The 12,252-nt window shown below is 37.2% G+C and overlaps 1 protein-coding gene across 1 annotated transcript in view; it reads right to left on the bottom strand.

Moving 5' to 3' along the window:
• Positions 1–1,953: 1,953 nt before the first annotated feature.
• The window catches only part of ZNF804A (zinc finger protein 804A), a 169,731-nt gene continuing 159,432 nt past the window's right edge, over positions 1,954–12,252 (bottom strand). The window contains exons 3-4 of the mRNA XM_026091007.1: positions 7,612–7,742; positions 1,954–5,236 (exon numbers count right to left, since the gene is read on the bottom strand). Of these exons, the coding sequence (XP_025946792.1) occupies positions 1,954–5,236; positions 7,612–7,742 (3,414 nt within the window). The remainder of the gene's footprint in view (positions 5,237–7,611; positions 7,743–12,252) is intronic.

Genomic DNA, 12,252 nt, shown 5'->3' with positions numbered 1-12,252 from the left:
ATATGTTGCTTGTTATAGATTTAAAGCAATACTATACTAAAACTTGCAATATTGATATAATCAAGTTCTAAGGTTATAGATGCAGAAAATAATATGCAGACATATATTGTTTAGGATATAATATTACTTGTTAAATGGATAATGTATGTATCTATTAATATGCAATGTATTTTAATAATCTTCAAAATTACCATTCTTTCAGTTCAACTGTGTATAATTTCATTATAATATATAAATGGTGAAAAGAAGTCAGTAATTTCAGAGCCAGCTTACCTTTCATTACAGAGGGCCTATTGCTAGCACTAAAGGTCCTGCTGCAAATTCTTAGCTTCACTCACATGATTATTTCATTTTAAGTCAAAGAGATGGTTCTATTTCAGAAMCATTTCTATATTTATTTTAGGCCATCACAGTCATGGGCCTGATATACCTCATATTAAACCAAATGAGAAGACTTCACTGGCTAAAGTTGGATGAGGTCTGACAACAGTAAAAAGGCTGCAGAGGTAGAGAGAATTCTCTGAAATACAGTTAGAAGTAATAGCAGTATATTATTATTATTTATTTATTTTCTATTCTATATTATTCTTTTTATACCAAAATGCTGCAGGAAATATAGTGAAATGAGGTAAGAATTTGAATCAAACTGTTGTGGGATTAAAAGTTCTACATTTGAAGTTCTTCATAACCTCCCCTTCATGCTTACATATTCTTGCTATTTCCATGCATTGCACAAGTGGCAAGGATCTTCACTCTGACAGATTTGTCTCCCACTGAGGTAAATATAAGATGTGTGTCAATCAAAGACAGCCTATAAGTATTTGGCTGACTCTTCTGAGCAGATTTCAATTTTAAGGTAAGCAGTCCACTGCACTCCACCTAATGGGGGAGGGAGAGGCTACATTGTCTACCACATAGATGAGAATCGAATTTGAACTCACAAAAACTAAGTATAAATGTGGGTTTCACAGAGCAAAATAGGCAAGACACCCTTTAAGTGTTTGCTCATGTGGACACGCAAAATGTAGGCATGCAAAAAAGGAGAAGAGCTGGAGGCTTGATGGAAATAAGGTCTTCCTTATGCTGCATGGTTTCAATATAAGGTAGCTGAACATTCCATTTTAAGTCAAACTGTCTTTGATTTTTTTCTTCTTTTTCTCTATCATTTATGTTATTTTTGTTACATAGTCTTTTTGTGGTTTAATATGAAAGGGATTAGCTCAAACAGTCAGCAGTTTGTGCACATACTCCAAGGAGGCAAAATTTGTCATGGTGACATCAAACTGCTAACACAAACAGATCTATTATCCTTTCTTTCTTGCTCGGTAAGACAGCTGCCCTCAAGGTATTAGCCTCTGAGCCTCTGTGATAAATCACTGAAGTATAGAAAACCTGATTATCCGAATAGAGCTGGAGTAGAGGATGTCATTCAAACGCACAACAACATGGAAGAACATCCATGAGGCTTACAATGAAAGATTTTTGATATAATTAAGTAGTTAACAAAAATTTATTGCAAGAGATAGTTTGTCACTAGATTTACAGTTTCAGAGAACATAGTACAAAACATAGTGCATCAGCTTTGTCTAAACATTAAATAGGTGCAAATACACAAAGATAAAAAACAAAAAGTGAATACTTTACAACATAAGTTACAGACTATAAATATATTTTACATACATTATACATATTCTAAGACATGATTTGCACTTATATATATAGTTCATAGTAGTATCAGACTATTCAGTGCTTTAATTATAGTATAGGTCTGAATTTTACATGAATATTTGCATCATTATACTTACAGTAAATCCTTCCAAATGAATGAGAGTTTTTAACCTGTTTATTTCACTAACTCACAGAACTGCTTTGCAGAGCTGAGGAGATTGTAGAAATAGCAAGTTCGTTTATTTGAAGGCTCCTTTTTGCCATTGCTGCTGCTAGAAATCTGTCCTAAAAGAGGGGCTGCAGTGGAATGACAGCTGGATGTGGTGACAGCAGGGAAGGAAACACCGTGTGCGGCAGAGGGGGAAAAGTCAGGTGAGCTGGATAGAGGACTGAAGTCGGAATCAGTGGCAAATGCGGTGGAGCAACAAAAGTTGCATGGCCTCCTGGACAAAGTCTAGGTCCTACTGACAGATGAGGTAAAGGTGTTCTGGAAAGAGCGGGGACCTGTGAGAGGAACTGCTGGTGGGGCTGAAGAACCTTAAATGTACTTGCCGCAGCTGCGGCTGCAGCCACATGCTGCTGTAAAACAGTGTGATGAATTGTGGTCACAGAGGTAGAACACAGTGGCTGCTGCAAAGGTAAGGGCAAAGGAGAACTCGGGGGCTGGGCTGCCGTAGGAGGAAAGGTAAATTTCACTTTGTTAGCCAGCATATTTTGCTGCATGATCTGCTGATATGCTTCGGACTGGAGGTCTTTGAATTTCTCATGATTATCTGGAGGAAATACCAATGCCTGATCTGGCAGTGTGAAGGGGGCAATTAACTGCTCAGTAGTTAAAAAGGTATGACTGTTTATATGTGCTTCTTTGAATGGCAAAGGTGGTGGGCTGTTAAATATGCTGGAATTACACCGTACCCATTCACTAGTCACCTCATTAATTTTCTCATGTGGTACAGACTCAGCCAATTCATAGTGGCAAAGAAATGATTTAGGAAAAACTTGTTCCAAATTTCTATTGGTGATGGGCACTTTATAAGGAGCTTGATTTTCATGATTGTTCACATTTTCATTTTTCTTTTCATCTTCCAGAACGTCCTCTGTGGATGCAGTTGCTGGAACATTGTGCTCAGGAACAGAAATAGCCGAATGTGTGACAACTTCCRAAAACGTCCTCGAAGGGTTCTCCACTGCTGAACACTCTGCCAATTTGTCTTTTTCCTGCAAATGTGAACTATCCGTTTGTGGACATGACTTGTTTTCCACTGGCTGCATTGTTTCATCTGTATTTTTTCCATGAACAACTTCGGGATCCATATTAGTTTGCTCTATATTGTCTTGAATCAACAATTCTCCCAAAATATTTAATGTAGAATTTGTAGAATTTTCTTCCAAAGGTCTGGAGGTCTCACTTCTTGCATCCTTGTCAATAAATACATGATGTATTCTGGTTTTCCTCCTCCTGCGTTTCCCTTTTGCCTTGTGATGTGCAGCTACAGTACTCGCTTGCCTTAAATATTCTTCTGCTAAAAATGTCTGTCTGTACAAACTTCCATCTGATGAATAGGAATAGGTATGCTGTCTTCGTTTTCCATGGGATTTTTCAGGTTCATCTGTCAGAAAACTGTAACCCCTCTTTATGGACTGATTTTGATTCAGACTCTTCTCCTCACTGCAATGTCCTAAGCATTTATGCTCTGGACTACAGCTTGATCTTCTGACTTTCCAGTTACAAAATGCTCTAGAGTACATTAAGTTATGTCTTCTGGAACTCAGAGATAGTTGTTTTGATTGTCTCTGAGAGCTTGCTTTCCTCTTCCTGTGGTTAGAATCAGTGCTGTGGTTACTATTTTTTACATTCCAAATCTCACATGAGCCTCTGTCCCCACATACATGAGCTGATGCAGCTATGGTTCTTTTATGACTTTCGTTTTCAAAGCCAAGTTTTTGATATGACTGTTGTACCTCATCTGTAGGTGACCAGATAGTCCCTGCATCATATCTGCACTTCTCTGGATTATTTTGAAGGTGCTGATGTTTATTTTCTTCTACATAATTAATTTCCTGTTCAGGCACTGAGAAAATCTTCATTTCTGCCTTTGCTGTTTCCCGACAATGATGATGATGATGGCAATGACATAGTTTTCTTCTCCTTTTCCGTTTTCTATTTTTGCAAAGCCATCTCACATGACCTTCTTTGATCCGGACTTTGTTATGTTTCTCATCTATCACAGTGTTTTGTCGTAAATGATTTTTAGAAATGTGACACTTTTCTATTTTTCTAATCCTGAATGACTCATCTAAGCACATTTTATCTTGATTTTTTGCAAGATCACAATTTCTGATGAGGGAAACATCACTTATAAGAGGTATTGTATAGTTGCACACACTTTTATTCATTTCTGTTTCATAATCACCACATTCTGAARTGGATTTATTTGTAAAATCTAAGACTAGGCTATGGTTGGATTCAGTTTTATGGTGAGAATGAGGTATGTTTGGCTGATGCTTGGGCTTTTCTTGGCTGTCACTTGCTTTTGATGACTTGAAGTCAAAATATAAAGGATTACAGCTATAAGAAATTGATGGGCCTGTATTTGTGTAAATTAACATTTCCGTTGGCCACTGAAGTATATTTGATCCATGTTTGCTAAGAACAGGAACAAATGGTTCAGAGGGTCTCTTGCGTGTCTCTGATTTGCTTTGTGGGGTTCTGTTATCTTCTTCATAATTTGATGAAATTAATGCATCAGCCCCAAGTTGTTTTATTTCAGTTTCAGTTGTGGATGAATCACTGTTCCTGTCTTTATCATTTTCCCCTGTAATATCTTGCAGAGATAAACAATCCTCCATAGCAGTCTGAGCAAGAGATCTGTTTCCCAGCAGTTCATAACTGTTACATTCTAAGGGCAGTACATGATTACTGGTCACACCTGCGGATAGTGTTTGATCCGGTAAATCTGTTGTACTTACATCAGTATTGTAGCCACTCAAATCAGAAGACACAGGGTTTTTTGAATACGAAGCATCACCCTCTAGCATTCTGTTTTCTTTACTGACTGGTTGCTTTGACTCCTGAGTTTCAGGAGCTTCCTCTGTCTCAGTGCATTTTTCCACCAGTGGGTAAAAGCAGTTATGTTTCTCCTCAGGGCACAGAACTATTTCTGCCGATGGAGACTGAAGATTACAAGCTCCTGGAACAAATCTACTTTTTCTGCTAAAACCATGCTCAATAGATGTTTCATCATTATATTCATAGAAAACAGCAGCTGAAGACTCCAGTTTGACTACTGCTTTCTTAGGGAAAGCAAAAGAGAACCCAACTTTATGTCCTTGAGCTCCTTGAACTTGATCTCCAAATTTATTAGTGTCAGATTTATTACCACATGCATTTTCAGCAGTGGAAGAAATAACAGAAGCAACATCTTTAGAATTCTGTGCACTGTGCGTTAATGTGCAGCTGAAATCTTGTATATTAGCAGAGTCTATGGCAGCACTTTGTGTGATATCATTGAAATTATCACTCACAGTTACTGTAGTGGATTTGAACATRGGGCCACTTCCAGGAGCACTAGAAAGGAAAACAAAACTCGGCATGAGTACATTTCGAAGAAATGCAGATATTAGTACTATATTCCTGCTAGAGAAACTTGTGTTACATTGGTAGCTGAAAGTTTTTTAAGGAAACAGGAAGACTCTATAGAGTCTTTTTGGAATATTGAAAAAGTCATTATGTTTTAGTAAGATCAGTTGGACTAGTTAAAAGAAGCGAGTAAACATTGTACCCAGAACTCCTTCATGTGAGGTTATAAAATGCTAATATTCTTATAAGGTAGTTCATTTTTCCTAGCTGGCCTAAGAAAAGACTATCTTTCTCTAGAAATCTTGCTTCTCCCTATAGRCCATCATGGTTTCAACACTACTACTACAAATAGTTGAGGTTTTAAACTTCTTTGGTCTGCAAAATATACTAAAACAGACACCATCTCATAGATTATCTCCCTCTTAGTCATAATCTGAGCAACTGCTTCTCCACCTCCAGGCAATCACCCCATCAACTCCCTTCTTATTTGTGTTCACAAATGTAACTGTAGCAATCTCAGCAATTTCTTTCATGGAAAAATAATTTCAGGAAAGTAGTTCAGCTGACAGTAGCGCAATAAGTGATTCATCCTTCTTGAGAAAAAATTTATCACTGTCTACTTCTGTTCTTCGTTTCATGTCCTCTTCCCATCTGTTCTATTTGACTTAATAGGAAGCAAGAAGAGGAGCCAAAATTATTCAAGCTGCCAGTTTTCCAGGATCCGCAAAAAAACACTCAACATTAGGAGTAACGGAACTTTCTATGTTACAAAAAATTTTTTTGTTGTTTCAACCACATTTTCTATATTTTATAGTGCACAATAATACTGGATGATGGGTCATGGGAAAATCTTGCAAATGTAGTTCACGACAGAGAAGTAATGAGTTAAAGAATGACAAATTTAATCTATTGGATCTAGAAATTAAGGTAGAGATTTTGCGAGAAAGGACTTCCTCATAAGAAGTCCTCCATTTTCCAGTCCTGCATAAATTGAAAATATTAAAAAAAAACCCTCTCTAACAAAATAAAATGTTGACTTCTTCTATAAACCCAACTTAAAAAATGCTATTTTAAAAAAATTCTGTGTGTCTGTTTATATCACACTTCTGAGGACACAAAGTAGTAGTAGAAAGCAATTATGAAATAGAGAAATAAAACTCAGAAACAATTTCTCCTTCAGAAAATAGAAGGACATTTATAAAATAACAGAAACGACAACAACAAAATCTGTGTTTCACTAATGTCAAAAAAGAGGAACAATACATCATTCCTGAAATTTACCAAATTCAGATATTGAAGTATATTTCAGGGGATAATATCTAAAGCTGAGAACAAAAAAATCATGATCCTCAGTTATTAAATTTGGAAAGTTAAAGCACTGATAGAGCGAAAGAATCTCTACATCACTTATCATAAACAGATAAAAAAGTAAAAAATAGATGTTATGTTGCTCATGCCAAACAGACCTCTCAAAATTCATGTCATGTCCACCTGTTTAGAGAGACTTTGTTTCCRTATGTTGCCCAGCATACAAATTATGGACACTATCACTGAAACAGAAATACAAGTCTTATGGTCTGACTTCTCTGCTAGTTCATCTGGTAAGATGAAGCCTGGATAAAAAGAAAATATTTGCTTTTGAGCAGCTACTTTTGTTGATCATCTGAGCACCTACAGGTTTTTTTCCCGAGACTCCATTGTGCAAAGTTAACCTGATACAAATATTTTCAGTGCCTTGTAAGTGTATCATATTTTAGTAAGAATACGGTCACAACCAGCCAGCTCAACATTAACTTCAGTGGTATGCCTAGATTCAACAGTAAAATATATGACTAGTGAGGAGTCACTCTTGCAATGAGAAGTAAACACTCTGTTGAGCTGGGAAAAGGAGCACTTATCTTTTAATATAAAACATCCAGTTATTGAAATTTAAAACTAGATTTTTGGATGCTTTCCCAGGCAAGCCGTTTGAAAACTAAATCACAGAGATCTGTTACATCTTAGAAAGACAGACTGTATTCCTCACCTCATCAATGAAGTAGTGTCAGCCTTCGAATGCATGACCTAGTTCACTAAGCTTTCAACCAGTGTGCCTGCCTGGTTTTATGAAATATATATGAAACAATCTTTTTCTAAAACTAAAAATACACGTCATTTTTAGCTCTACTGAAAACTAACGTTAAACATTTATTTCTTCACATAGGGTGAATCAAATTACTGTATGCATACTGCTTCAGAAACGCCATAAAAATGTGTGCTTGGCTCCAGCTGAGGATTCTAACAGCCATGTGTCCCAGAGCATCAGCTAATAGTTCAGGGATTATTTAAAAGTATTTTCTACATTTCTGTAGCTATTCACTTACCAGGCTGTCTCTTTCCTTAGCTCAGCTAACTTGTGCAAACGTTGAAGGGCCTTTTCCTGTTTTCTTTCATCTTTTCTTGACTTAGAAGCTACATTTCGAGCAAACTCCCTCTGTTTCAACTCCTTGAGTCTCTATGAGAAATAATCACACACACAGAAGAAAGGAATGATAAACATTTATAATCAGAGTTATTTTCTGGTAAGCACTCACAATGAGAGCTGTTTTCCAACTTAAACAAAGTGATCCATTCAATAAATGTATATATTTCAAGTGAATTACCAACATTTACCATAGAAGTAACATAGATAATTTTTACTGTAGCTTTTGTGATTGACCAGTCTCAGTAGGACTAGGACTAGGTTCATCCAGAATTTTGCTCATGACTGTTAGCTTCCATTCCGTCTTTTCCCATAAACATTCCACAGACTTATTTCTCTTTGACGTAGTAATAAATAATGAGACCAGGCCTTAAGCAAACGAGCCTATATATGCAGACAACCACCAAGAGTCTAGTCCTCAAATGACTTCACTCTTCTAGACTTCAGATAGCAGACATTCTTCAAAAGACGCTCTCCAGTCTTCACATAAAGCATCCTCAGACTTCACCAGACCTGGCAGGTATAATATTGCATTACATAGCGAGGAAAGCTTTGTTCATGTTGAACTAATGGCCAATATGGATGGTATGTGCTGTGTTACTCTAACTGCCACCCCTCCAACCCACCTCATATTTTTGATTCTCATTTAAGAGAAGTTCAATATTGACACTGGACAATACCAAGCAGGACTGAATACAACATGCTCCTAAGTAAAGGGTAAAGAACACTACTGAAATTAATGACTTCCTGTGATTTATATATCCTGTTATACTCTAGAAGGCACTGGAACAGGAAGAAAAGCAACAAATTAATCACTTAGGTGGGAAAAGACTTCTGGAGACCATCTGTTCAAAGCAGGTCTAATTAAAGCAGGTTGCTCAGGGCCTTATTCAGTTGAGTTTTGAACACTCTTCTTGATGGTACTCTGCTGGACTTGTTCCAGTATGGCAGTATCTTTCTTGCCCCAATCAACACAGTACTTCAGATGCAGTTTCACAAGGGTTGAATAGAAGGAATCACTCTCCTAGAACTGCTGGCTACACCCTTGCTAATATAGCCCAGTATGCTGTTTATCTTCTTTGCCACAGGGGCACACACTGCTGACTCACATTCAACTTGTTGTCCACCAGGACCCTAAGGTCTTTTTCTGCAAAGCTGCTTTGTAGCCAGTCAACCCCCCCCAGCCTGTACTGCTTCCTCCATGGGGCTATTCTGTATTCTGCCACTGCCAAATTTCATGAGATTCCTGTCAGCCCTTTTCTCCAGCCTGCTAAGTCCCCCTGAACCTGCCCTGCCCTCCAGTGTATCAGCTTCATATCATCTGCAAACCTGTCCTGCCATCTAGGTCAGTAATAAAGACATTAAACAGTACTGGCCCCAGTATGAATCCACAAGGGCCTTAATGGCCAGATAAGTCTAATATTTTGAAATTGAGAGATTTTCCCTTTGAAGGAGTTTCTGTTTCTTGCTTGCATTGGTGTTCTTCTCTGATTCTACAGTTAAACAGATACTGAAGTTTGATCCAGTATCTCATTTGACTTCACGTCCAGCCTGTTCTTCAGGTAAGATTAACATGTACAGCTCTAATTCCCCACATAGAAAACTAATATTGTTTTCTTTCTATCACAGAAGTACACAGAGACCTTCCAAATCCTTCACATCAGTAAAAAGTGTTTCCATAGGTCCAAAAACTCATCTGAATGTTGTCCAGCTGCTCAGTGTGTCCCTGATATGGGTAATAGTCTCAAGGACATATTTTTATAAGAACCTTATCTCATGAGTTTGGGAAGAACCTGATAACTTGCCACTCTTTTTGTGTAAGAGGCCTAATGGCAGGTCATGATCAGTGGCTATTTGATCATGGAAAAGCAATAATTCTAGCTTTGTATCATTCAAGGTGTACTGAGATCTAGCCTTACCATTGGTGAAACATATGAGGTAGACACGTAACAGAGTTTGCTGAACTCTATAAACACTGCTCTTCTGTTATTGCTCTTTCTCATTTTTTTAGTGTGCCCCTTTTGACCAATTTTTTCCTATTGACAGAAAAATATTCCTCATACAACAACCTCATTCATTTATGCACAGAATGACACCTCTCACCAGCCTAATCAGCCATTATTTGTTTAGCACATACAAGTTCTGGTACAGAAGAATTGTTTACTATTTTTAAGCGATCAAATTGTTCTGCTTGATTGTTATAAGTAGGTGTCAGTGTGTAAGACAGAAGAGTCTGGAAGAAGTTTCATTTGCACAGCCTTCTTGTTGGACTGTCTGTTTTTCCTTCTGGAACTATTTGTGTTTCTCTTCTGTCAGCTGTCCTGTCAAATGAAAGGTCCTTTCTTCAGTGAGGAGTGGTACTGAATATAATTGTTCTAAGTATAACAGGAACTAGTTATGCAATGGGATTTTTTTTTACAACTAATATCTGAATCTTCTTCATGGAGAGCTTTAATGATTCATACAAATTATATCTAGGTAACATCCCCTTGCTTTATTCAGCAAATACATATAYACTGAGTGGAAGTATTCTTAGTTGTAAAGAATGAAACACGTAGCTGGTGCAAGGGGGTTTCAGGCCTGATTAGGCATTTCCAAACATATTTTTTCCTATTTATAAAAGCTCATCTAAGTGGGAAAATGTGTCCCTATATTACTCTTTTTGGATATTGTAGTTATTTTCTATTTGTCTTTATCTAGTCACTGGATAAATTCTTACCTGAATTCCTGTACTGCACTTAGTCATGCTAGTGATAACTAGCACTGCATTTATGTTGCACTATATTTGTATTTTGTAGTTTTTGTTTGTGAATGTTCTGTAAGTAAAAACAAAATATTATCCAAATACATGAAAAATATCTTAGCTCCATGCATTTTGAATATCATTAGGCCCAGCTAAAGTTGGTCAAAGTAAACAGGAGCAATAAAGTGTGCCTTATTCTTAAAAAGAATCTTTTTTTTTAAACTTTTTATGCCTTTCCATGTGACACAACTATTCATTAATGCTAACTTCAATAGTTTAATGCCTATTGTTTTTTCTGTGTGCTTCCATGGATCAGTATGCAAATAATTAGCAGGCAGTCATATGGTATTTAAATACAATTCCCTCATATATTTTGCTCTGTTTATGAACCAGCTTAAAATGTTTAAGTCCTAGGAAGTACAGAGTTCAACAAAAAGTTCACAATGAATAATTAAATGAGATTCCTTAAAAGAACTAAATGCCTCATTCACCATTGTCCTGCATCATTACTATGATACACTGTACTGCCACTTAGAATATGCAGAGCACAGATCAAAGTCTTTTTCAGACAACTTCACAAAGTACTGAGCAATGGGAAGTCTGGCCCTAATTCTCCAGTCTTACAATGGGATCCTGCAAGAAGGTCACCTGTGCTCACACGGAAGCTAAATTACTTTAATGAATCTAAATGTAAAACTAAGCCCGAAGCAAAAGCATTCCACCTACTTAGACAGAACTCAGCTGGGAATCTTTTTGCACATCCATTTAATCATGTTGAACTGAGGTGTGTAAGTCCAGGTGAACAGGAAGACCTTATTAGCTCATATACCCTATGCACCAATGAAACTATACACGAGAACGACACATGAGGAACAAATTCACATCTCTGCATCTCACTCAAAGGAATCCAGCTCAGGGTCTCCATGTGGAAGATACCAATATACAAATCAAAGAAATCCTAAATTGATTTTCAAAGGGAAGCCATTTCTGGTAACTTCACCCTTGTCCTCCTCATTTCCCCATTTATCACATTAGGCAGTTCTTTTCAGAATGCCGCTTTTCAGAAAGCTTAGGCTGAGTTTCCTAAATCTTTCCCTGCATTTTAAAAGGAACCACAGTGCCTAATTCACAAACACAGATCTTGCTGTGGGAGCCAGGTGCCAAAAGACCTTTGTGGATCAAAGCCTCTCTAAAGCAAAGACATTACTGCATTAAGTGTACTTCTTACATCATCATTACAAGTCTTCTACTACTCTGCAAAATTGTGGGCTTTTTTTAAATTCAAGATTAAGCACTTGTAACAATAATGTTTCAAATTAATAGGTCTTAAAAACATGGAGAAGGCGTTAATTAATAAATATGCCCAGGCTGGTGAAAACATGTAAAGGCTGAAGAGTGAAACACAGTGTACCTGAATACTATGCTAACAAGTGATAAAATGAGAAAACAGCAAAAGGAACTATGTTACAAAACCAGCCTCAAATAAAACATTTGATACTTTAAAACATATAATTTGATGTTAACAGAACTGACCCTGAAGAACAAAGGGTCAGATAACATCACTGGAAACCAGTGAGACCTTAACAAAGCTTATAAAACTGAAGGGGAAATTTTAGCAAGCACCAGGACTGATTCAGGCTCTCTCAGCAGCATTAGTATCCTACACAAAAAACAAAGACATTCTCCCCACAACAAAAACCCCAACTAAGGACTGCTTATTCAGAGATGCCCTCATAACCTCCACCTGAGCAAAGCTTATCTCACTAGTCTAGGAACAACTTTGACACAGTCACAAAGCAA

This window comes from Apteryx rowi, unplaced genomic scaffold (genome assembly GCF_003343035.1).
Source record: "Apteryx rowi isolate R43461 unplaced genomic scaffold, aptRow1 scaffold_89, whole genome shotgun sequence".
Classification (NCBI taxonomy): Eukaryota; Metazoa; Chordata; class Aves; order Apterygiformes; family Apterygidae; genus Apteryx; species Apteryx rowi.
Note: the sequence above shows the minus strand (reverse complement) of the source record. Positions and strands in the feature narration are given on the sequence as shown.